A 27,697-nucleotide genomic window follows, 5' to 3' on the forward strand; every position below is an offset into this window, starting at 1 on the left:
TCAAGTTTAACATAACAAAGTATTTTAAAGCACTTAGGAAGTAGTGACAGATGCATTTATCTGGGGATAAAATTTCAAAAATGTGTAACGTTTTGTAAGAATTGATATGAGAGCAGTTGCTCACACATTCAGTGCAACTATTTTAAATGTATAGCATACTGTGAAAAGCTAAGATGATGAAGTCTGAAACATAGCAGATAAATCCAAGACTGCTTTATAGACTGTAAAGTCAACAAAGAAAGCAATGAAAGTTTTCCACTAGAGATCCATTTATAGCAATACTTCATCCTCGTGGTGGTGTGCAGAGGTAATTTTCACCAGAAATACCACTATTCGAACACTTAAATAAGCACAAACGAGTTATCTGTATTTTTTTACCCAGAAGACTCTTGCAGGTTCCATTCAAGATGGCTATATCATATGCAGCAGTTCGATCAGCTAACCATGCCAGACATATGCACCAGTGCTACAGACTAGACAAAGCATAGGGAGGCCACCATACGGATGTCAAGTCTGGAACACTGCACTGCATCTTTCCGCCCATTCTTTCTTCTGTTTCCTTTCTTTTTGAACTTCGTGCTACTAGCGTTTAGAACAACAAAACCACAGCATCACAAGCTACACAGAAGTTTCTACAATGCAAGCTGCTCCAAGTTCATCTGAACTGCATCATGACAAAGATGAAAACCAAGCTTTTTTTTTTAATTCCCTAAACTCACAAGTCAGTAGTGGGCTTTATAATATGAGATCTAACAGACAATAATGCCAAGGAAAGTAAACGAAGGAAATGAGACATTAAGTATATACTTGTTTCTGTTGTATCAATGTGAAAAATCCCTACAGTAAACAGTTTTTCAAGACTACTTGCTTTACTGTTTGTCACTTCATATTGCAGCCTCTAACAAACAACTCACCATTAAAATTAAATTATGCTTAATATTTCACAACTATGCTACACTAATTAGCTACAAGCAAAAGGTTTCAAAAAGACATAGTAATGATTACAAGTACAACTTATTTATGATGCCCACATCTTGCCCACCCACTAAGCTTACCAACAGACGATGCAGTTAAATTACTTCCTCTGTTTCCAAGTTCCACCTCACTATCAATGAATGCAATTCATGACATTATTCCACAAACTAGCAAAGCATTAAGACTACAAAAGTGGCACCTGCCCTGAAAACAATGAACAACAGTGCTATAGCTTTCCATAGAGTGTTAGCTTCAATATTTATAGTACTATCATCGGTAAGTGTTTACATGTTCACCACAAGCTCAAATTTCATCATATATCTACAGCTCGCCCACTACAGCTTTCAATGCAAGAAAGACAAGAGACTGACAGACAAAACTAAGTCTCTCGAAAACTTACTGCTCCCACACTCTAGATGCAAGAAATAATGGACCATGAACATGCTACCTCAATTTACTCACGCATCCTCATTTTTTCTAGTGCTATTAGCCCAGCAGAGATTCAACAGCTTGCACAGACTCAGAATGTCAGCTTTCCTGAGTCATTTCTACTACAGTACCTCGCAGAAAGAGCATTTTTGTATCTCTTAAAGACTCCATCAAATGCCTGCATAAAGGCCTCGGCCTTTGTAGTTAGCCATGAAAGTATACTGCAAGCTCCCGACACCAATCAAGCATTGGAGCACAGCAAATTACAAGTGCTTATAACAAGAAACAGGGGTTCTGCACACGTCTGTTTCCATCTCAAAGCTACAAGAAAATCCATACGAATTTCTAAAAAGAAAAGCCTGTTTGTAGAAAAAAAAATTGGTGTTTGGCACCTGAGACAAACACTCTTTTGGGACTGTCGTTCTACCAATCTAGCTAGCCAGAAGGCTAGCATTTGGCAGTACAATGATTATTTACCGCATTAAGCACATGGACACTGAATATGACACACCAGCGTCCAAATTGTTCACGAGAAGATTGTAGAACCCACTGAAGGAGAATATGTTGTTCAGCAAGTTAGCTGAATAGAGCACTCCCACACTTCTTTTCAGGGCTTCAATTAGAGACATTTACAATTCTCTGCACAGATTCAGTACACTCTGGTCAGTATCAAAGGTATACCGCATTGCATATTAGTATGGTAGATGGGAAAGTGTGTGCGATATATTACATCATATGAATAATTTAGCCATATATCTTTTCAACCCATGAGTGGCCAAAATTTACTTAAATAAAACAGATTTCAAAGAACAAAGGTGAACCCTTTTGTACTGCAAAGTTCATAGTCGCAACAACATTAACACAGTGGAAAACACAACCAGGAGTAGTGTTTTCCAGATTTTTTTGCTTTAATCTGAAATTGAAGGCCAGTTTCAGACAAAGTAACATCTTTTTTTTACAATTATATAACAAAATCTAACCTTTGACCCCTTTGAAATATCACCTTCAACATAACTTGTCAACTATTATGACTGAATGCAAGTTGCAATGGTTCTATGTGAACAGTGAGCCACTATTAACAATTATTATTATAGCCCTAAATATGCCATTCAGGTACTTAGGGCTGTGCTTTCCATTGACAAACTTAGCTTCCACTCTTGCCATTGACTCGCATTTCACTATGTCACCATATTACCAAGACCAGCAAGCAGCACAACAAATGAAAAAAAAAAAAAAAAACACCATAAACAATATATTCCTTCGTATATGAATTTGTAGTGCTGAGGCTGTGTCTGCCTGCCATTTAAAAATTATACACTTTCTTAAACAAAGATGATAGCAAGGCACATGTTGCACTCTCCATGTCCCTATTAAAACAGACAACTTTAAAGAGCAAAACAATTTTTTGTATATTATTAAAGTAAAATTTCACAATCCCAAAAACACCATTCTTACAGTGACACGATGCTTGGTAAACGAGAAAACGCACGAAAAGAAAATGTGGGTGGAGACGGTATCGTGAAATTCCTGCACCAAACACCGTGATGTAGTACACTTCGAAGGCATCTAATGGGTCCTACATAGCTTCTCGATAAAAACGAAGTACATTGTCATCTGTGGGTGCTATAAGCCTAGCATACAAAGTTTAAGAAAATTTCATCGAGCCAATGTCAGGAAAATGAGAAAAATACATTCTGAAACTTCTTATCTCACACGAGAAGATTCCAGTGCGAAGTTAAGAATGAAACTTGAACCTTGATTTTCTACGTTAATAATGAACTTATGACAGTGAAACTCTTAGCATCAGTACTAAGAGTTTATCAATCTAAATCAAGTCATTGTTTCTCTTTAGTGTCAATTAAATACAGTTCATATATACAGAGGTTTAAAAACTGCCTGCTTCGCTTATGTATACATCAGAACAACTACTCATTGTCACAGGATAGCATTATGGGCACACAGCTCAAACAATGTGACGCTGGTATGCTGCTAAATTACATGCAAAATGAGTTATTCATGTTTCTCCTGTGCTCTGCAACTGCTTTTGAACAAAACCACATGGCAACTCTTGAAATGTCATATGGTGCAACAAGTGCCTACCATAGATTGATTGATATGTGGGGTTCAACGTCCCAAAACCACCATATGATTATGAGAGACGCCGTAGTGGAGGGCTCCGGAAATTTTGACCAACTGGGATTCTTTAACGTGCACCCAAATCTGAGCACACGGGCCTACAACATTTCCGCCTCCATCAAGTGCCTACCATAGTACATCGCATTATAGTAGCTACTGGGTCTTGCAACTTAGTAACATTGACATGAACCCAGCAAGGAGTGCAGAACAAAACTAGAAATTTCTTAAGAAGTCAGCAGGGCCAATACACACACTAGATCAACGTACAATACTATGTTAAAGTCACTTAACAAAAAACGTGATTTTCATGAAATTGCAGTTAATCACATCCAGCAGTATGCAGATTTGCCATAAGGGGCAAACAACTGTGCCAACTACTCTTCTATATTTGCATTTATCGTGAACACTCACCTTGCTATAAGGAGATTTCCCATGATGTGTTACCATGGTGCACTGGTCACAGTCCAGCGTTATAGTGGTGTTGTGAAATGACTCTTTGGGGTGTTTCAGGTTGAAGTAAAGATCCGTGACGCCTCCTTCGAATATGCTCCGGAAGTAACGAGGAATCAGGGTCCGCCCAATGGCTGCGATGGGTAAAAAAAACCTTGGTCAGAACAGGCATGCATGAGGTAATAAACATGGCTTAAGGAGGGCATAAAATAGAAAAGGAGAGTTTTTCTTTTAACCCTTTTCTTACCAAAGACAAGTTCAGCTCGTCCACAAAATTTGCACCGCTTCTATCGAAAATGAACACGGCTCATCCACCATGAAACAAGCATTTGGGGATGCCTAAGTTAAGCTGCTCCGATTCAAATATCCGTGTCCTGTTTGGCTTCAACAGGCAGTGTGGTAAAAATTTTTTTGTTAAATTCCCTTGTGTACTAAACTTTCAGGAAATGAAAAATTTCAGTTATCCTCTATGTATGTATGTGGCAGCGACTAAACATAGCAGCATAGTTTCGCTAAACCATTGGATTCGGACGATGACTGTCTCAATCTATGGGCTGTGGACGCCCTCACACGTAATCAAACCACCATCGGCAGGTTCGCGGTTTGTTTTCAGACTCACGTCCCTGCAATCTAATTTTTAATTTTTAAATTTCAAACAGACTTTTCAGCCCTCAAAGCTGGAGAGGGTTGACATTCCATAGTGCGGTGTAATTAAGCCCATCCTCTACACATTTTCAAAAAAAAAAATTTTAAAAATAAAACATCTATCTAACGAATATCGCACCTTGGAATATTTCTAAATGGTTCAAGACATGTAGAATCAAAAAGGTGAAAAAAATTGTATTTTTGTAATGTTTTCGGCCAAAAAAACTGCAGGGAAAGGGCTTATTGGGAGTAACCTATTGCGAGTACACCCTCCCCCCCCCCCCCCCAACCAAAGCTACTATTTAGTTTAAAAGGTGAGTAAACGGCTTTTCTAAGTTAAGTAAACAACCTGCCAAATAACCAGCAAGGTCTAATCAATAATGACAGAACAGAAGCATTTAAGAAATGTAACACAATCAGAAAAAAAAAGCTCATATACAAAATTTCTATAACTATAAACATATGAATAGAATGAATATTTTTAACATCCAAATCATGATAAATTAAGAAATATGGCACTAAGTAATATTAGCATTGCCATATAACCGAACATACTAATGCGATATGAGTGCAGTGATCTAAATGAGGTAAAGAAGTACCAAGTATATTGGCAGTGGCCAGTATATTGGCCACTGCCAATACCTGCCCCATGAACCAGCCTACATAACTGCTGTTACAAATACTGTTCAAAAGGAAGAGCCCACACTTTGGATATGGCACACATTACTAATAGAATTATGTGACTAATGAACGCTTCCCAGAGTCACTTACAATGACTTAAACGAAAAGGCAAGGTTTCAGGCAACCTGAGCATAAATTATTAACATTTACAATTAATTTCATTTTTCAATTATTTCAAACTATTGCAAAAGATGTGGTGAATTAAACTAAATCTCAAATACACAAGCAATAAAAGTACCTGTCTGCACCTAGTGAAATGCACTTCTTGTGTTCCATTATTACATTTGCTATAGTCATGTAAGCTACTAGTGTATTTTCACTCGATGACCTTCGAGCAGTTTAATTATCCAAGGTTACTGACGCAAGAGAATGTTTGCATGTACTAATGAACTCCTGATAAACAGCACTTGAAATTTTTTTGCAGGATTAAAGTATGGCACCACCAATACAGACTTTCCCGAAAGCATGAACTAGCCTGCTTTCAAGTGAACCAAGCAGTTTAAAGAGGTAAAAAATTGAGTCCGTTCAATTTACATGCTTCTTAAATGGCCACGTATGAAAATACTAGAACTTCTAAGTTATACAGCAATGTGGTGAAACGTGGCAACAAAAACTAGCAGCAGGAGTAACATGTTCTTTCTTAGAGCAATTGTTCTTCTGAATGATCACTTCAAATTGTTTCAGTAATGCATATTCCTACTGGTGGAAAACAATTGAACTAATGCAATGCCAAAAACATGCTTTATTACACAACATGCAGCTGAATCAAATATTTAAGTGTTTGCTTTGAATCTTTCCCAACAAGAATTCTATGTCATGTTGAAACACACACACAAGCAAATCGTGATATGAAACCACAGGGTGTGATTAGATGTGAGGTGTGAAGACATGGGCTGTTACCATAAGTGCAAGCTATATAAATTATGTTTTGAGACTGATTATCAATACCACAAGCAATATTTTGGGGATTTCAAGTGAACCCATAAATCAGTGTCACACAGTCACTTTCCATTGTGATTGGGCCCGATCTGGATCTAGTGCTGCGTCACAGTACCTTTCAATCGCGATCAACGAAAGTCAGGGAGATATCCATAGAGATCTCGCTGACTGACACCTGCGCCCTCTAGTTGTGTACTAAAAGAGTCAAAAATAGGAAGAGTACTTCTAGCTCAATAAGAAAAACGTAACAAAAAGATTTTGATGAGCACTAGTATGCTGCGAAACTGACACAATATTCAAAAGAACACACATATTTTGCAAATATGCGCTTGCACACACAAGTTCCTTAGTGCTGCAGACGATCAGCAGACGACCATCATTCGTTAGTGACGATCCCCGACAATGGAGACATTCACCCTAACTGGAGTTAAGAGCGTTTGCATATGCAAATTCGACACATCATATAAACACATTAGAACAGCTAAAGACATCTGGTGCACTTGGGTAACAAACGTCGCCTTCATGAAACGTGTGGCCACGCTCACCATCTATCATGATTGAGAAATTTGAACAGGAGCAGGCCATATAGCGATCAAAAGTGACCGTGTGACATTGGCGAAAGTTAACTGCCCTCTCCTTCATCAAAATGTAAAACTCAATAATACAAACAGACATCATGAGTGGATTTAGGGCACGAAAGTGTAGGACTGTGGGTTGAGCATATTTACGACGGGTTCAAATAAGAAAGCAGCGTTATTCTATGCAAATGTATCGTTATCCGATCATTGGATTCCTGGTCATCGCTACGAAGAAGGAAAACAAGAAACGCAGTAGCACGACAGGCAACTATGACGACTTGCGCAGCTTTACAAAGAACGGCGTTAGTAACGCACTATGACTAACAAAATTAACTGTACCAAAAGTTCAATTTAGTTGCGAAGCATTAGTTTACTCACTGTAACGCTTTGGCCCATCCTCCAAGCAGAATGTGAGCGTCAAGGTGGCATCATCCTCGAAGAACTCTGTTGCAAAAGCGTCCCACCACAAGTTGTCGCTCTCCTGCTCCAGTATTAAAAAACGAAGAAAACGGGAACATGATTCTCTTAGCAACTGAGAAGCGCAAGTTTCGTCGAAGTGATTACTAAAAGTTGATATTAGAAAGCGCTATATCCGAAATAAACGTGTAATCTAAGGCGACAACTTCAAATATGTGCGATATACTTTTCACCGCACGCAGACGACACTGGTCTCGTGCATTAGGTAGGCACACCTATAACTCACACTAGCGTACTACTGATGATCATTAAAACGTGAAGGCGGCAACAATAAGCCGCCATTCCAGGCTGCTACAATGATGACACAGACTGTGGACTTACTTCCGTTCTTTGTTGCAACCGCTTGTTCATCTCGTAGATTCTGTAGTCCGGTTGCCCGAAGTACGGCGTGTGTCGTCTGAAATAGGACGAAAACGGCGATGAATAAAACGGGTCTGCCGGCGGACCGCCGGGCATGCTTTGTCCGAACATCGACTTCATTGGTGGGCTTGGCTGGTGGTGAGCGAGAGTCAAAACGCACTACACTAATGAAATCAAGTAACGTTCAAGAGTCCATGATTGTGCATCATCAGTTCCTAGGCCTTCTCTCGCGAAGCAGAGGTATACGCAGTTTTCTCGACGCAGCCCGATCACCTGCGACGGACGGCATCTCAGTCAGGGCGCGATGACGCGTCGGGGGAAAAAAATACACGTGGCGAAGACGCTCTCGGTAGCTGTAACGAGGAACGCGGAAAAACGTTCTACCACCGCCGTTTTGTGGTACGATGCAGTGCCGCTCAGTCAACACGGGTATTCCAGCTGGCACGCACGCCGATCGCGAACGAGCAGACGCGAAACATGCCGCCTCCGTGTAGTCCGCTCGCCAGTTAGGCTTAGAGTCAACATCGTTTCATAAACACTGCGCCGCCACGACGACGAACACTCTTGTGTACCACTGCTTTCCTACAGGCTCGGTGCGTCAACCAGTCGAAACGCCTTCTTCACGCACGCAGCAAGCCGCGGGCGTCCTGCAGCATCGAGGCAGCAGGCAAACGCGGCGCTCCGCGCCGCCACCGACTACCAAGGGGCCAGCGTTGGCCAAGCGACGCGATGCTCGCCGGTTTGTGGAGCGTGCATTGTACTGGTACGGCGTGACCTTGCTCGGGTCCAGGGTCGTACCATTTTGGCCGGCGGGGGTGGCTCTCCGAAAGGGGAGCAGCCCGCGCGTGCGCTCCCGACGCGTCGCCGCCGCGCGCGCCTGCAGCGGTGGTCGGCGTGCGTGCGAAGTTCCCCGTTCGACCGCGCGCGAGCTCTCTCGTGTGCAACGCTTCATCACTGTCAGTGCAGCGCCGCGTTGTGACCGCCTTGACTACACTACACTTGACTACATTGTGGTAAAACATCTTCTCAGTTGTTGCTCGTTCAGCTATACACCTGACAAAATGGGCAGTGAGTGGTAAAAGGTAGCTCAAAGCACCGAAGTATTTGAGACGTATGTTCCTCACAAGTGGATCTACGAAAGGAACGAATTGTTAGAAGGACTCGTTTATTTGATCAACACAATTAACTGACGAAACCAACAGGCCTGTAATCGACGCTATCTCAACACAAACTTCGGATGATCAGTAAAGAGATGCTAATGAAATTCTAAATAAGCCAGTTTTTTTTTTTCTTTCCTGGAACAATCTGGGCCTTCTCTTTTTTTCTTGGAACTGCACTGTCATTGCTTTAGCTATCATAGGTTCGTTATCGGATTAAAAATTGAGGATCAACGTTTCATTCCGCTGTAGCGCCGGAATCTTAACAACGGTATGATGTCACTAATATCAACGTATTTCTTTTTCCGGATTTTGACCTCGTTGGATGATTGATTGTCACTTATTTCCACATATAAACAATTATACAGGCCCCGCCAAAAGCCATCAATGTCTATGACATCAATCAAGCAGGCGCGTTAAATTTTAAGGAAACGTCACAAGATCATCTCAGTTTTTTTTTTTTTTTTTCTGTGGCACCTTATCTATATTACGAGGACTTTTATCCCGGCAAGAGCAGTACTTTGCCTCTAGCGAATGGGGTGATTTACTAAAGTGGAAGAAACCAATGCTTCTTGCATATTACTTTGTTGGATCACATTACATATAAACTGGGGAGTGCGAAATGAAGCATCAGCATCAAACGCGGTTTTATCCTGCTGGTGATTTATGATTTCGCACTCGACTCGGTTCATCAAAGTATCCACCACAGCCAAGCATAAAGTGCGCGAATCATTGAATGTTTGCGTATTAGTAAAGTGAAATCGGCCAAGGCATTGAAAAAAGGAGCACGTTATTTGTACGCATGTACTACTTATAACAAAGGCATCCTTGTGAAAGCCACCCGATACCCCTGAAGAGTAGAAAGCCTCTGAGCGAATGTACCGCCCACCGTTTAGTTTGCAGAGTAGGGGGTAAATAATTACGTTTTGTTGTAATTATTAACGTGATGAATTAACGTGAGAAGCTTAAATAAAGTTACGTATTACTTCACAATTAGCTTTTCACTAGAATATGACATGCCCGCTGCCTTTATGACACAAGAAATGGACCAAGAAAGGTAAGGGAAAGTAGCAGACAAGTTCACGTAGGTGCTAAACCTCAAGCAAAGCAAAGCAGGTTCACAGGGAAACCGCTCGGCCTCAGAACTCGCAATCTTCTACAACGCTAATGCCACGGCCGTCGAAACTTCAGAGCGTAAATAACGGGCACGTAACTAAGTGCACGAAATTATATAAACGTTTGTTAAAGTGATTTGAAAGTAATTTCATTACTTTTCAAAAGTGATAGGAGTGTAATAACATTGCTTTTGTTCAGCTGTAATTCGTAATCGCTCAAACGCACTGGAATTCTCCGCGGAACTCCAATCGTCGCCCACAGAACCTTGAATCGTTACTCTATAGCTACAACTGCCATCGAAGATTTTTCGACGTTATCTGCAATGCTATGTTGGTTGTGGGTCGGTGTTGCGTTGAACAACTCATTCAGCTATCGCATCATTTTGAAAGAGCCAGACATGCGCAATAACTACAACTGTGTAGAGACTATCGATCACCTCTTGCGCCTGTCTCCAATTTGAACAATCATCGAGTCTCGTCAAGGCACACTCCAGTGCACCTTGGCGAGACTCGATGATCAACCCTTCACTGAAGGACATATCTTAGGAGATGGGAATCACGGCTGATCAACGCCACACGAGCCCTAGCTACACAGTACCTGAAGGCAACAACAGCATTGAACGAACGCCTGTGCAACGTTGCACTTGGTGTTGTGAGATATTTCCCTCGCTCTCTTTCTCTCTATATAACGCTGTAATGCAATCAAATTGCACACAAAAATCCAGAAAATTATTTAGCAATTCAATTCAAATACTTCTTAAAAATACATTTTTGATCTCTGGTAACTATGGTAATCTTTCGGCTGCAAAATTCCTATAGGATTACGCGAACGACGGACTGAAACATACAAGCACGTCCATCCTAACAAAAATTCATACACGTGACCATGATGTGAAGTGCACACTTCTTTTGCTCTTACAAAACGTACACTGTTTAGTTGCCTGCGAAACGGTATAGCATAACAAAGATCTTAAGGTTCACATAGCGTTACGCCAAAGAGCGCCTGGCGCTGCCCCCCCCCCCCCACGCTCACACCCCCCCCCCAAAAAAAAAAAAATGCGTGACTCAGTTGGTGAAGCGAACTCGACTTTGTCATACAACATTTCGTAAATTGCGAAGCATTCCCTGCAGGATCCTGGTCACTTGAGCGCATACGAAGTGGGGGAACCTTTGGTCTCTTTTGATCACTTTCTCACCATGAAACAGCTACGTACACGTGATTGGGGAACAGACGTGTGTGACTTCACAGCGAGCTGCAGGTGCAGCTGCAGGAGAAAGACACGTCTTTCATTCTAGCGTATCTAGATGGAGCCGCGCAAGTTTTCTTTGTGGAGACGTAAAACAGAGAAAGAGCAGGCATCGCACCTTTATGTTCAAGCAGGCCGAAATGGAGAGTTGATGTCAAACTGAAGAACTTTGTCAGGCTACAAAAGGTCGACATAAAAACAGTTAAGCGTTTCGTCGTGTTGAAACTTGACGCCGATAAATAATGCGTCACGACGCTTCTACAATATCAGCCAAGCTTTGTTTATGGCACACGCAACGTTCAAGTATTCGCAAGAGAGAGAGAGAGACTAAAAGCACGGAAACACAGCATGAAACAACGTTTTCGAAGCTCAAGTTCACTGTCGGTCTAAGTACAACGTGAATTCATGCGCAGTGCATCTGTAGCGGTGGTATATATATATATATATATATATATATATATATATATATATATATATATATATATATATATATATATATATTCTGGAACACCAGCTTAGTAGTTACGATTACGACACAAATCAATCGCGTAAGTCGGTATTAGCAAACACCGAACGTCCTTATTGTTTACTGAAACACCTAAAAAAACACGCGAGGACGTGGCGAAAATATTGCGGCGATAGAGAGTATGATTACCCAGTGCCATTTTACATTCATACCAATGAGAGTACAAATAGATAGAGAGAGAGGAGAAACGTATAAAAGGGAAAAGCAGGGAGGTTAACCTGGTAGGATTGATTGGTTGATGATTGATTGATTGATATGCGGAGTTTGAACGTCCCAAAACCACTATATGATTATGACAGACGCCGTAGTGGAGGTTGCCGGAAATTTCGACCACCTGGGGTTCTTTAACATGCACCGAAATCTGAGCACACGGGCTTGCAGCATTTTCGCCTCCATCGAAAATGCAGCCGCCATAGCCGCAATTCGATCCCGCCACCTGCGGGTTAGTAGCCGAGTACCTTAGCCACTAGACCACCGCGGCGGGGCAACCTGGTAAGAGAGGAGCATACAGAAATACGCGTGTACACAAATGACGCGCTCGAAGGTGCGCCGTTTACATGCGTATTTGTATGCGCCGATTTTCAATAACGCATGCTTTCTCGGTCGCGGGATTGTCGGCGATCAGCGGTCTCTTCTGGGCAATCTGATCTTTTTATCGATGCCACTCGTCATTCCATGTTGCCACGTTTCATTGTACCACACATGAGTATTGTTGCTGCTTGTAGCAACAGAAGTATTGCGTTGATAAGCACGTGGACGAAGGTCTGATATTCCGGCTGTGGAAGGAAAAAGTTCAGAGGGAGCATTGCACAATGCGAAAGAAAGAAAGGAGGTCAGGCACGCACATGTTAAGATTCGCGTGCCCCCACTTTCCCGATAGGGGTCGGGCTCCTGATTTCGTTTTAGCTTTCTTGCCGCGCGATTTTCTCGTGGTGAGATAATCAAGGTGGCTAATAAAAGTCTTAACCCCCCCCCCCCGCCCCCCAAAGAAAGGCTACGTGCTGATTTGATTTGTGGGGTTTAACGTCCCAAAACCACCATATGATTATGAGACACGTCGTAGTGGAGGGCTCCGGAAATTTCGACCACCTGGGGTTCTTTAACGTGCACCCAAATCTGAGTACACGGGCCTACAACATTTCCGCCTCCATCGGAAATGCAGCCGCCACAGCCGGGATTTGATCCCGCGACCTGCGGGTCAGCAGCCGAGTACCTTAGCCACTAGACCACCGTGGCGGGGCGAAAGGCTACGTGCTGTCTACGATGGTATATTCATGTACTTATCGCATACGGCAAACCAGTATTGTTAACTGCCTTCAGGAAGACAGGGAGGCATGGGAACTATATGTGTCGTGTTTTGGCTATGCTCAGGGGGAGAGGGGACTCCATCCTTCCCTTCCCTCAATTTTCCTCCAAATTGGCGCCGTGACGCCGTCCCTGTCTCTGACAATACATTCTGGACGCGCTAAAGAGCCGCCATCTTGGACTGATGGCGTTGCAGTTTTGTACTCGTATCAAATGAACAAACAGTGCTACGGCGAGCTCTCACGCACGAATACTTGGGTCGGTACATTTTACGTTTAATGAACGCGACAATCGACCTGTATGGCATGACAAATCTTTGTCATGACCCATGACCATGGCAAATTGAAACTGGGGGGTCCATGGCCTCCGAAGTTGTACGCTGCGCGTCGGTAGAGAAATCTCTGGGGCGTGGTATTATTCGGGATAATTTGCAAAGCAAACCTGCAATGCCAGGTGCCACTCAGTTCGTACCAGTTGCCACCCTGCAACCCCCCCCCCCCCCCAAAAAAAAAAAAAAAACATGGCACGCGCTACACGTCACCGCCGTTGTGCATGCGCACACTAGTCTCCGGACAAAGACCCGTTCTGCTAGACTTAACCATAGTACGGAAGCCCTTCGCTGTCATCTGGCTAAAGACTTTGGAAAGCGAGAATGTTTTTTTTCTCGCTATGTTTCTAAAACACTCCATTTCGCACGGAGCTCATGTACAACTTGAACTGGCCCAGTTTACAAATAAGCAGTGAGGGACAAAGCAACACGCTCATATGGTTTCGATGTCGTCGCTGAATGAAAAACATGACTTGGGAGCCCTCCTGTTCATAATTTTGCGTACTCTCGAAACGAGGGAAGTTTCTTACTGCCAAAATGGTAATCTTGTACAGACAAAATAGCACTTGATGGACGCTATCTTTTTACACAATAAGGTCAGTGAGCGCGGTATAGTCTTGAAGGAGTTTCCACAAACAGTATTTTTACGAAAAACGTATGCGATCGCCGATAGCAAGCTTCGAGACGTATGTCCTCATAGTAGGCTGACTGTATAACGATACAGAACATAGCAGATTGAAGCCTAGTTCAATTCAGGAATATTACGTGTTGCAGCGACCACAGCTGCACGCATGCGCGAATATTTCGCTTTCAAGGCGAGCGCATTTTCGCGCCGGGTCGTGAGCTTTTAGGCCACTGCGTATGAAAATTTGATGGACACACAAGCAAACATAGTTGCACGATATCACAGCTGGACTCGTTCTTGAGGCTTCAACAAACAACGACTTGCGCTCTGAACGTGGGCATTGAACACGAGCCCCACAAAACCACAGCAAAAGAAATGATAGTCAGCAACTAAACTGCAGCTGCAAAGCCTACTATAGAGACAAGGTGTAAAGACCAAAGTGCGAATATTTAATGCTCAGCATTTCCATTCTCTGCCGAGGACCTCAGCGATTGTGCTAAAATGTCGTGTCTGTAATGAAAATAAGAATATTATTATAATTCTTGAGGTTTAGCGTCCCAAAACCACCATATGATTATGACAGACGCCGCAGTGGAGGGCTCCGGCAATTTCGACCACCTCGTTTTTTTTTTTTTTTATCGTGCACCTAGATCTAAGCGCAAGAGCCTAAAGTATTTGTAACGAGAAAAAAAAAACGTGGCACATTTATCATAGGAATACATGTATGGCTCCGCAGAGTGCGTCGGTTGAGCTGGGCCGCTTTGAATTTGCGGGTGGGTCAATATAAATTTAGGGGTAATATGGAGGTGGGCGATACATGAGGGGTGGGCCCGCCTGCAGGTGGCGTGAGTAGCTATCCAAACACTTTCTCTCGAATCGTCAAATATATTGGAAATTTCAACCACCTGGGGTTCTTTAACGTGCACCCAAATCTGAGCACACGGGCCTACAACATTTCCGCCTCCATCAGAAAGGCAGCCGCCGCAGCCGGGATTCGATCCCACGACCTGCGGGTCAGCAGCTGAGTACCTTAGCCACTAGACCACCGCGGCGGGGCCAGTTTGTCAACCTAAACCAAGTCATTGTTTCTCTTAGAGTCCCTTAAACTTCTCAATGGAACACCGAGAGCATGAAAAGCGCCAAGCAAACAGCATAGGTTTTTATATCCAACGCGAAGATTTTTGCATTACGCGCACCCTTCCACAGAAAGCGACCACTACGGTGAGAAATTGAGACCGTGATATCTTGCTAAGCATCACGACGCCATAGTTAAGTGACATGACAAAAAAATGCTTATCCCATTTTTTTCTGAATAAGTATTTTTTTAACTATTCTCAACAAAATATTGATTGCTGAGAGTGAGCCTGAAGGCTAAACTTGTACTACTTGATTTACATAAAGAAACTATAAGGTACTCGGCTGCTGACCCGCAGGTCGCGGGATCTAATTCCGGCTTCAGCGGTTGCATTTCCGATGGAGGCGGAAATGTTGTATAGGCTCGTGTGCTCAGATTTGGGTGCACGTTAAAGAACACCAGGTGGTCTAATTGTCTGGAGTCCTCCAATGTACGGCGTCTCTCATAATCATATGGTGGTTTTGTGACGTTAAACTTCACATGTCAGTCAATTCACATTAAAAAATGCCACCACCGGTACATTAATTAAAGCGACGCTATGTATGATAACGTTCTTCCTCGTATTCGGGCGGTTTGGAAAAGTAATAATTCTCATTTTTCTTTTGAAATTCAGCATCTTGTTTTTTTTATATCTGAGACATTAAGCGATATTATTATTATTATTATTATTATTATTATTATTATTATTATTATTATTATTATTATTATTATTATTATTATTATTATTATTATTATTATTATTACACCTTTTAGAACACAATGCATGTCATCTATATAGAGATAAACTATGTGTCTGCTGGCAGCAACGGATACAATGCTCGGTGCAACTCCAGGAATTTTTCACTGCAAGGGTTGTCACACGGCTTTATATCACGAGGCAAACGACGTGCAAGATGGTTGTAACAGCCCATCGGGCCAATGCTGACGAAAGTCACTGGCCCAGATCCCTTTCCAAAAGTAAATAATGCAGAGATCGTGAACATGACATGCACACTTAGTTCGTTTCGATTTCCAAACCCAGCTCGACTCACATCTAACTTCACAGTGACACTCCTGACCAGCCGAACTGTGAACGCGACATGAGCTAATGCGGCATCTCGGAGGCTCTTCGCAGTTATTCCTGATGCGCTGATTCCCTGTCTCGAAACGACGAGCTCTAATCCCGACTGAAGTCCTCAGCTTCGGGCATTTCTTCGCGTTTGATCCAGTGTGAAGACAACCTGCGACGACGTCTGACAGAAATCTCTAGCCACAGAGAAGAGAGCAACATCTTCACCAGAAAAAGCGCAACAGGCGGTTCCACTCTGGAACCATTCCCTATATAGTGTGTGTCTCAATTGATCGGTACGTTGCGTAATTTGCTTGCTGCTGTGTCACCTGGCAAAGGTAAAGACACACACGCACGCACAACCAAACAAACGAAGGAAATGTTGGGTCGAAGATAACCGAACGAAGGAGCGGTGAATGCGACAGCGCGATAGTGACGTGTATTAATCGCCTGCATTCAGCGCAAAACGCTCTTTTGCGGCCACGGTCTTACGAAAAATGCGTAACGCAGAGTCACCGAGCATGCGCACTCTATCGCAAGCTTCTTCCAATGACGGGCGATAATTGATTGATTTGTGGGGTTTAACGTCCCAAAACCACTATATGATTATGAGAGACGCCGTAGTGGAGTGCTTCGGAAATTTCGACCACCCGGGGTTCTTTAACGTGCACCCAAATCTGAGTACACGGGCCTACAACATTTCCGCCTCCATCGGAAATGCAGCCGCCACAGCCGGAATTTGATCCCACGACCTGCGGGTCAGCAGCCGAGTACCTTAGCCACTAGACCACCGTGGCGGGGCAATGACGGGCGATATACAGGCAGAAAAGAGTGTGGACTGCGGCCTAACTTAGCGCGTGCTTGCACCCCGTCGACGCTCTGCCAGCGTTCGCGCAGTGTGCTTCGCCGCGCGGGCAGCTGCTCTCAGGGGACGCAGATGGCCACGGCGGCCGAACCCCGCGGGGTGCGAAGCAACGGCTACACGGCAGCGCAAGCACGGGTCTCGGCAACGCGTCGCCGGGGCAACCGAGACATGGCTGTGGCAGCCCGGAGCTCGATCTTTGATAGGCGGCCTTCGCGCCCGTATGACCCCATGCAGTCACCCCCCTCGTTCCCGCTTTTTCATCACGAGGCATGAGCGCGTGATGCGAACACCCTACAGGCGGATCAAAGTTTTCAGTCATTTCCTCTCCCGCTTTTTTTTTTATTTTGTGAATATCTCTCCCAACCAATATTCGTGCCGGACACGCGAATCCGCTGCCGAATTTTCCCAGACATTTTCACAAAGCGCCATGTCCCACGTGAAGATTGCTTCAGCTAATAAAAATAATAATAACATCTGGGGTTTAACGTCCTGAAACCACGATATATGATCATAAGATACGTCTCTATGGAGGGCTGGGGAAATTTCGACCACCTGGGGTTATTTAACGTGCACCTAAATAAAAATGCACGGGCCTCGAACATTTCCGCTTCCATCTAAAATGCCGCTGCCGCAGCCGGGATTTGATCCCGCGACCTTCAGGCTATAGCAGACGAGCGCCATAACCACTATAGACCACCGCGGCGGGGCGATTGCTTCAGCTACCGCAGAGGACAGTGCATGCAGTGCCCGCGGCATAGCACAACGTGCGATTAGTAACTTGAAGTGTGATGACACCCGCGGATACGTGATGCTGGCGAACCTACGCAGATTTCTATTTTACGCGCGGAGCACATCGAGGGCCCGGCTTGTCCGCCACAAACTCGTTACGTATATGGCTATGCAGGGGTCAATACTAAAAAAACTATTGAGAAACGAAAGAGACGCCACACACCATCGATGATGGCTTTCGATAGACTGGCGTTTATTGCGATGAGAAAGACAGTGGTAAGAGTTTCAGATTACATGGTTGCCAGAGGACAATTGAAATCAAGCTGGTAGAAAATTTTACATACCCCCCCCTCCCCCCAATGAGCCTTAGCTCATTCCCGCAAAGATTCCAGAGTATACAAAAGTTGTACTGGTCTTCGGATCACAGTCCTACTTTGTAGGCGCACAATACAGGCCCTGATCCGACCATCACGTCCGATTAACACCTTGTCGACCACTCCCATTTTCTATAGTTGTCGCTGAGATAGATGCTCGTAGACAAGCACCACCGTGCCCTCTTGGATGGCGTTCGACGAGGTCGGTATGTAGAAATGTGCGCTACGCAGACTGTTCAGGTATTCTTTCTGCCATCTTCGCCAGAAATGATCTGTCATTCTTTGTCGGTACTTCCAACTTCTTTCAAGAATTTTAGGCTGTGACGTAGCGTCTTCGCACGTAGATGTGGGCAACTACGTCAGGCGCTTGCCAACAAAAAAAATGAGGAGCGAGAGGTTCCAATTCAGTGGCCTCTGCAGAAACATATGTCAGAGGCCTAGAATTGACGACTGCTTCAACCTCAGTGAGGATTCTCGCAAGTTCCTCGAATGTGCAGTAGCTGTTTCCCAAAACTTTTTTGAGGGAGGCCTTCACAGATGGTTTCACTGCGTGGCCAATCAGTAGAAGGCTGGGAGGGCCATTAAGGTCCATGCCACCAAAGCGTATACATATATATAGTTGATTTGAGCACTTCCGGCGAAACTCCTCGTGTTAGGAGGTCAGCTGCATTTTCCGCACCTGGGCAGTGGTTCCATTGGTCTGGATCGGTGAGCAGTTGTATTTCCATCACTAGGTTAGCCACGAAGGGTTTCCACTGGGTTGCAGAGCCCCGGACCCAGTGAAGTGCGATGGTTGAGTCTGTCCACAGAAACCACTCTTTCCCTTGTAGTCTAAATGATCGGGCCAGGTAGTCTTTCAGTCGGGCAACCATTAGCATACCCCTCAATTCAAGTCTTGGAAGGGAAAGCTTCTTGAGTGGGGCTACTCTCGATTTCGACAAGATCAAATTTGCGTTGTGGATGCCCAGTCGACAAACACGCAAGTATGCAACCGCTCCATATGCCTTGGGGCTTGCATCAGAAAATACATAAATCTCTATCTTGTCGCATTCACCACTGACACAACACCTTGGGACGGTTACAGCCGTTAAATGATGCAGTGTAGTGTGCCATTGCGTCCACACTGCTTGCATCTCTTCGGGCAATGTTGTATTCCAGCCAACACCCAGCTTCCAGAGCTTTTGGAACAGCAGTTTGGCAGTCACAGTGACTAGAGAAAGCAGACCTAAGGGATCGAAAATACGCGCAGAGGCCTGAAGAATGAATCTTTTGGTGTTGCATTTTCTGTCAAGGAAGTCTAAGATCGGCTCTATAGAAAAGGCAAGGTGATCGCCTTCTTTATCCCACACAAGTCCTAACACATGCGCAGTACTGCTTGTGGGGCACTGCACTGTGTTCGTGGGACATCCAGTTTCTTCATTATGAAATATCTCTTGCAAAGTTTTGGAATTTGAGTTCCACTTTCGAAGGAACATGCTTGCCCCTTTCATTTTGCCCAGCGCTTCTCGATACAATTGTTCAGCTGCTTCTTCCGTGTCGGCACCTGTGATGAGGTCGTCGACGTAGAAGCTCTCAGCCATTCGTGCTGTGCCCGAACAGCTGTCCATCATGCCGAGATGGTGACGTATCGTGGCAGCAAGCAGAAATGGGCTACTGGTCACTCCGAATGGGACTCTTGTCATACTCCAGGCTTCAAGTGGCGGACTCGGTTTTTTCTTAGTGGGTACTTCTTCACACCAGAGGAAGCGTACGGCATCTCTACCTTCCTTTCTCAGTGATATTTGTAAAAACGCCTTTCCGATATCTGCACTGAGCCCGATGCGGTGCGTTCTGAAATTGAGCATGATTTTTAAGATATCGGGGTTTAAGTTCGGTCCTGAATCCAACACTTCATTCAGTGACACGCACCCGGTTTCACTCGACGACGCATCAAAGACCACTCTGAGGCTAGTTGACGGGCTTGCAGGGCACAACACAGCTTGGTGAGGCATGTAATACAATCTGTTCTCTATGCCTACTACGTTCTTCGGAAGCCGCTCGGCAAATCCTTGCTCAAGGTACTGGCGTATGGCCTCGTCGTACTTCATCCGAATTGCCTCATCTTTCAAGAATTTCATTGTGATGCTGGCCAAACGTTTCTTTGCAACTCCCTCGTTGTCAGCAAGATGAAAATTCATGGGCCTCCAAGGAAGAGCCACTTCGTATCTTCCATTGGTGAACTTAAAGGGGTGGTGCCACCAAATTTCGAGGCTATCCCAAGCTTGTTGTGGATTTCCTATGTATACAAGGACTCTCCACAGGAAGGGTCGGACCCTACAAACACGTACAATATATTTTAATTCACTTCTAAAAGTGTAGCTTAATGCTCACTCTCCCGATCTAGGCCCATCGCTTGCGCAGCAGCACTGACGTTTCAGAATAGGAGAAGCAACGGCAGTTGTCGTGACGTCACACCAGGTCTGTACTGACGTGAGTGACCTCCCCCATCTCCGAAACGAGCGTACCCAACGTACCAGCAATGCATCGGTTGCTGTATTACTCGCAGAGTTTCGATCGCTTCTTGGCTAAGTGCTACGCATCGAAACCCGCTAAGGCGTTCTGTTTTGATGGCGCTTATGTGGCACCTGTGTGTGAGAGCAGACGAAATTCAGCGCGATTCGCGTCACAGCCTTGAGTGATCACGTGGCCAAGCCACCTATGTATCGACGTCACTGACCAACTCGGCGCCGCGAAACTGAAACCGAAAATGGTCCACATAAGTAGAGCAATATTGAAATATTTAGCGGAAATACACGAATCTTGGTGCGTGCATCATGCTTCTTGGAGCTGAAGGAAACACTTACAGCAAAGAATACGCATGCCACAAATTTGGTGGCACCACCCCTAATGGAGGACTCGAAAGCCTTATATACTTCTTCCTGCTCCTGATTATGTGAAACTAGGTCCACAACACCCATGCTTTCGAGCTCCCAGAAAGGTTTGAGCTGAGTCGTCATTGCAAATTTGTTTTCCGCTACAACAGCTCGAAGGACCGCTATCGTTACACTGGTATTGCTGTACGGCACTCTTCCCTGCAGTGTCTACCCGAAGTGCGTATTAATTGCAACTAGGCCCCCCTGAAGCTAGTGCACTTCGCCCGTCACTAGACTCCAATAGTAGTCAGCGCCAATCAATATATCAATGTCATTTTGCTCTAATTTTGCGGGTGGCAAGGTAACATCAGCTAGACCAACAACTTTCATTTTGACCTCTTTTATCACTCTCTCGGGGACAAGAAGCTCGTCCGAACAGATTTCAGGTATCTCCAAGGCCTAGAGGCAGTGCTTCTTTCTGTCATACTGACTCCTCAACCGAAGCCGTACTCGCCTGCGCATTTTCTTTATGGCACTGTCTGCTCCTCCAAAGGGAAATATGGTAATGCCTTCCTCACCAAGTACTTCCAAATTCAGCTGACGTGACAGTTCTTCTGTCACAAATGTTCTCTGACTTCCACCATCAAATAGTGCACGGGTGAGCAGTCTTCGCACATATCTTAGCTGTCTGAAGCAGTACAGTTGTCGTTAGGTCATCTTTGCTACCTGTCGCAGAGTGCAATTCGGTTGCTGTGTTAGCAGCAGGCTTCCACGCAGGATTGCACATTTGAGTAAGGCGCCTCTTACTACATATTTTACACTTTACTCCTTTGTTGCGACATTCTCGGGATGTGCGCCCTTTAATAAAACAGCGGAAACATCGGCCAGCTTTGAGGAGTGCCCCTTTTATTTCTTCGAGTGAAAGTGGCATCTGGCATTCCTTCGTCACATGGTCCCTAGCTGCACAAAACGCACAAGGCTCTTTCTGTTTGAATTCACTAGCCGTTAGAAGTGAAGCTGCTGACGCCCTAGAAGCTCGGGACCTTTCTTTATCAAAACGTGGTTTTGTACTACTTCCTTTGCCTTCTCTCTGCCCAACCTGCAGCGCTTTTTCGGTTCTACACCTCGTTTTTGAGAAAACACTGCAAACTCGTAATGCACAAGCTATTCTCTTTTATCTCTGCAGAGCAATGTTTGTGATATTCTACCACTAGTTCACCTGGCAGCGTTCGCAGAAGAGCGGAGGCGAGCATTGCTCCGTAGCTGTCGGTCTGGCAAGAGTCGTGAGAGCGGCTATATTTCGCTGCATGTGGTCATAGAGGAGACGTAGATCTCTTACCTCGTGCACACTTCGTACAGTTGGCAGGTCCAGCATCTGCGTAAGATGCTCTTGAATGAGCACATCCGTGCGTCCGAAACGCTCCTTCAAAAGCTCGATGACCGTGTGATAGTTGGCTGCGGTCGCTTGTATACCAGCCACCGCCACTGCTGCCCTCCCAGAAAGCGCCGAGTGCAAGTACAAAAACTCTCCGTCAGAAAGAGCGCCGTTGTCGTGTATGGCTTGCTGGTACTGCTCCCAGAAAGGCTGCCACTCCGTGGCGGCGCCGCTAAATCGCCGCAGCTCGAGTTTCGGCAACTTCACCTTTGAGCCGTTGGCTCTCAGGTTCCCGTCGCTAGGAGGCCGAGACGCCACCGCTGCTGTAATGGCGTTCGCTTGTTGAGCTCCGGCTTGTTGGTTGAGCATTGCGACGCAGGCTACTATTCTGTCATTGTACGCGATTGTACGTGCGTAGTTCTCGTCGACTTCTTCGTCTGGCACAAGTGGCTCGATAGCAGCGTCCACCTCGTTCAGCTGTGTTAGGAGGGCGCCGAGTCTTGCTGACAGCACGTTTAGTGTCGCTTCGTCTGCTTGTGCTTCTAGTGATGAATCTGCTTCGGATATCAACTTCGTCGCTTGGCTTCTCAGAGCGCTTCGTTTTTTCTTAAGTCGCTCTATCGTACCTTCTTTGTTGCGTTGCTTTCAGCAGCGTGGGTGTGGCGTCGTTAGGCCTCGTTGTTAGAACCGTGAAGTCCAAGACGGTTGCACTTCCAAGGATCGTTGAGTGAACGGTAAAGTCCGTCGGAACGCCGACGCCTGATGGCCTCTTTGTAATGCTGAACTGATGGTAGCTTCAGCTCCCGGGTTCCGGCACCAAAAATAAAAAAAAACTATTGAGAAACGAAAGAGACGTGACACACCATCGATGATGGCTTTCGATAGACTGGCGTTTATTGCGATGAGAAAGACAGTGGAAAGAGTTTCCGGTTACATGGTTGCCAGAGGACTATTGAAAACAAGCTGATAGAAGATTTTACAAATACAGGCCTAAAACAAGATTGACAATGCTCAAAACCAGGGTAAAATAGACTAATAACGTCCAAAATAGTATAAACAACCGAAGTATATAGGATTCCATCGCAATATTTCACCTAAAATCACGAAAGTTCTTCCAAAGCATACGGCTGATATATACTATAATGTAGCGCCGCGCAAGAGACGTGTTACCGCCTCGGCAAGCTCGTGATTTTCAAGAGAATCCCAGGGTCCCCCGTGCTATCCGCTTCCTTGGGTTTCACGGCAGTGAATCTGCTTTAAGCGCGTGGTTAAGGTACAACACCAGGGCCTACACAAGAACGACATTAGCACAGGATTTAGAACTACACCAAGATCTACACAAGAACTAATAAACATTGTCGAGATTTAACATCCACAATCCACGATATGATCACATGAGATACATCTTAGTGAAGGGCTGAAGAAATTTCGACCAGCTTAGGTTTTTTTAAGGTGCCTCGAACGTTTCCGCCTCCATCGAACATGCGGCTGCCGCCACCGGGATTTGATCCCACGACCTTAGGGTGCGCACTCGGGTGCTTTAACCACTATAGAGCAGCGCCGTGGCGGGTTACACAAGAGCTACTTTAGCACTATAACATTAACGGCAGAATTTCATCTAGGCTTGCGCACTATGAGGAACCAAAACCACCACATTTCAGTGCAGGGCTTATTAATAAATATTCGCCCCGAGATCGGGCTATAGGGGGCAGCACCGTCACCGTGCTAGTGTGGATAGGCGGTCGACGGTGTGCTTTCTGAGCGCTGTGAGCTGATTGTCGGCGAACAAAATGCGTTGACTGCTGCCTACTGGTAAAATGTATGCCGTTCGTTGCTTAACGAATGCACGAAGCTCACCGAACGATACTATTACTTGCGACAGAAAGGCAGTCTGCCATTAAATGGGATGTTCGCGCTGGACGACTGTCTGCGCTTTCGCACTGCAGAGTGTCACGTTTCTTGTATTTTTATTTTAGGTGTTGAGCTTGTGTCCCGTCTACTATGCACTGCTGTAGCATGACTGAATTCATTCTTCATGCACGCTGGTCACAATTACCAATCCCCTCAACCCCCCCCCCCTCCCAAAAAAAGGAAGAAATCCGATATTTTTGGGCGATGAACCATAAATACATTGATTACTCATCCGCATTTTTGTCTTAATAATTACTTCATGGAATAAACGTAGGACAGTCGATAAGTTTATTCATGAAAGCTACGTGACTTACAGCGCTTAAGCACGCTTGTTCTTACTCCTATATCTGTAAAAAAAAAGGTAATAGTTCAGCCCGCAGCTTTCTTATATTGATTATCTGCATGAAAGCGATGCAAAGGTTCGATTAATTGATGGAACGAAGTTTTTTTTTTTTTTTGAAGCAAATGTGTGTTTACTTATCCCGTCAGTCTAGCACAACGCCACAAAAATGCTCAAGATAATGTAAAAAAAAAGATGACGTTCTCCTTGAAATTATATGACATATGTGAGACACGCCATCTGGATTAATTCTGACAATCTGGCATCTTTTAAGCGAACCCAAATGTAAGAGCACGGGTGAGGCAATTAGGAAACTCCAACCAAAAATTGTATTACAGCACTTGAGTCAGCGCTTGGTCTGGCTTCGAAACGTCGGTTTTCTGAATACAATTTCCAGTTGGAGTTTTCTAATTGCCTCATTTCTATCTCGAACAAGCAGACTTCTGCCAAATGTTCACCTTTGATAAGAACACGGGTCTATCTGTATAGATGTCACCCAATGGTAAAATTGCACACGGCAACTCAAGCTTAATCAGCTCCGTGTCGTTCAATTGAAGTACTGAAGTGTCAAAATTTACTATACAGCAGTGTCATGGGACTAGGACCGTACAATACAAGGTTATCTCAAGCACAATTATAGCTCGTCGCATAACCGGTAAGCAAGAAGGCCACAATTTTGTTTTGAAGTAGACACCTAACAACAATGCAAAACGTTCGTTTATCCCTGAGTCGCTAAAACGCTGCATTAACACAATATTTATTATTCCTCATGTTTGGGACGACGCCAAGTACACTTTACGATGGGCTTCAGCTAAAAAACGGCACATACACCGACATGGTCCTGGCGAAGAGAGGCTAGGACGACGATACACATCACTCTCGCCAAGTGCTCGACCTCATCTTATTGCGGTACATATACAGGCGAGTAAGGCCAAATGCTTCTGTAAACAGTGCTAGGCAAACATACAAGGAATTACTTTTGCGCTAACAGAGTGGGACAAACCGCCTTTTGAGCACGAGCATGACGTACGCGCGCGTGCTAGCCTATGTGGATAACAGACGAAGCAGGGAGCAATGCACACTAGGTGCGCTTTGGGCAGTGGCCACCAGGCGGTGACTCCACTCGAGCTCGGGACGATTACGTAAGGACATGTTCGCCCCTCGTAGAAGTGCAGGATGATTAGACGTGCAATAAAAAGAACATACGAAGAATAGCAAAGCCACAGAAACACAAAATCACCAAAGAACAAATTCCCTCAAGTACTATAGACAAATTCACAACACACACACACACACACACACACACACACACACACACACACACACACACACACACACACACACACAACACACAACACACACACACACACACACAGAGAGAGAGAGAGAGAGAGAGAGAGAGAGAGAGAGAGAGAGACAGACGGACAGACAGACAGACAGACAGACAGACAGACAGACACAGACAGGCAGGCAGGCAGACAGACAGAGCGATAGAAACGAAGGAAGTGAGCAACACTACATGCCATTTACAATGCATAATACAATGCAGTGAACAACGAACATGTAATAGCTCTAGAACCATGATCTATATGTCGCAAAAATTGTTGCAATGCGTCGATGTTCCTGCCAGAATAAGAGTAAATCGAAAAAAAATTATTCCCGATTTGTGTGAAGGATTCGGTTTAATAATGGCAGCTCATTGTTGAAAGTTATTCGGGTTATTCAGGAGATATCCGCTAAGTTCGCTATATTGATCAAGGCCAGCCACGCTGTAGAGAAAGTGACACAGAGAATAAATGCGTCTTTTTACACAGCAGAAAATATTTCGTCTTTCGCCCATAGCTGTCAATTGCAGATTCTTTACAGAAGAACAGTGCAGGAGTGCAACAGCCGAAATACAATTTGGAGCAATTTTCGGAGCAGCCAAATGTCATTTTTGTAGCACTAAAATCCAAATATGGAGCAGGTTGTGGGGACAAAAACATGCATTTTTTAACATGAAATACCAAACTTGGAGCAGTATCCAAAATGCTTACATTTACACACAAAAAAATGTATAAAACATTCAACATCACCTAAATCGTGAAGCGTGAGCATGAGCACTGCTATTTCAATGAAATAATATTTTGAGCCAACCCACTGAGCAAACAATGATAAAGTCCATATTAGCATTTGGTGAGCCTGTGAAATCATTTGACAGACTCTGGAAATTTATATATAGATCTGCCAAGCTCGCGATCATAAAATTCAGGAGATCCGTAAAATTGAAGAGTAGGCGTTGCGAAAAAAAAAAAAAACTGGCACACAACCTACTTGTTTTTTTTTTAGGGAAGCAGAAATGTCATACTTTGCTCGATATGATTGCCAGTAGCTTATTTAGACGTCCCTGATTATACTGTTATACTGGTACTTAGAATTATGCGGCGCACAAATGCATGACTAAATGAGCAAAATGTGTACTGCCGCAGAGAACCACGGTGTGCTGCGGCAAAGGTGTAAGCTTAAGCAGCATTCTCTGCACTGGTTAGAACCAAAGGCAAGAAATTTTTTAGACACTCCCACTTCCCCCGCTTTCCCCCCCCCCCTTTTCTGCGCTGTTTTAGTGCCGTTTCAGCTCGCTAGCAAGGCGCGTTCGACCAGGTAAAGTAACAACAACGCGCGCCCGTTGGTCCGCCGACAGTACCGGATATCTATCGCCAGGACTGAGGCCGGGACGACACAACGTAGAGCTAAAAAAATGTTTTATGTGCCACTGCTAAGGCAATCAACGTGGCCACTGGCAATACCAGCGTTCGCAGCACGTTGAGCTTGTTCGCGCGAGGAAAACTCGCCATACGCTTCCAGCTTTAGTTCAAGCGATAGCTGCGTTTTCAAGCTAGGGAATTCGCATTTCCCGTGAAGCGTTGGTGGCTACAGCAACTCATTTCTGTTTTGAAGTTCCGTCGTCCCGCCGATAGGTATCCTCTTCGATCGAGTCTCGCGAGCGTATAGGCGGATGCCTATAAAATATTTTGAGTAGCACTATATGCTCAGCGCGCTTCGACTCTTGGTGCAAGCTGCAGGTGGCCGACGTGGCCTGCATTTAGTTGTCGTCA

At 44.7% G+C, this 27,697-nt stretch overlaps 1 protein-coding gene across 7 annotated transcripts in view; it reads right to left on the reverse strand.

Annotated features, from left to right (window-relative positions):
- The window catches only part of LOC119176250 (LIM domain-binding protein 2 Chi), a 366,067-nt gene that overhangs the window by 45,009 nt on the left and 293,361 nt on the right, over nucleotides 1-27,697 (reverse strand). For 3 of the 7 annotated variants that reach the window (XM_037427445.2, XM_075877407.1, XM_075877405.1), the window contains exons 5-7: nucleotides 7,632-7,707; nucleotides 7,212-7,314; nucleotides 3,952-4,124 (exon numbers count right to left, since the gene is read on the reverse strand). In XM_037427445.2, coding sequence (XP_037283342.2) covers nucleotides 3,952-4,124; nucleotides 7,212-7,314; nucleotides 7,632-7,707 — 352 coding nt within the window. Of the gene's footprint in view, nucleotides 1-3,951; nucleotides 4,125-7,211; nucleotides 7,320-7,630; nucleotides 7,708-27,697 lie in introns of all 7 variants that reach the window. The other 4 variants (XM_075877409.1, XM_075877406.1, XM_075877408.1 and 1 more) reach the window with 2 other exon arrangements.

Source organism: Rhipicephalus microplus, chromosome X (assembly GCF_043290135.1).
Source record: "Rhipicephalus microplus isolate Deutch F79 chromosome X, USDA_Rmic, whole genome shotgun sequence".
Taxonomy (NCBI): domain Eukaryota; kingdom Metazoa; phylum Arthropoda; class Arachnida; order Ixodida; family Ixodidae; genus Rhipicephalus; species Rhipicephalus microplus.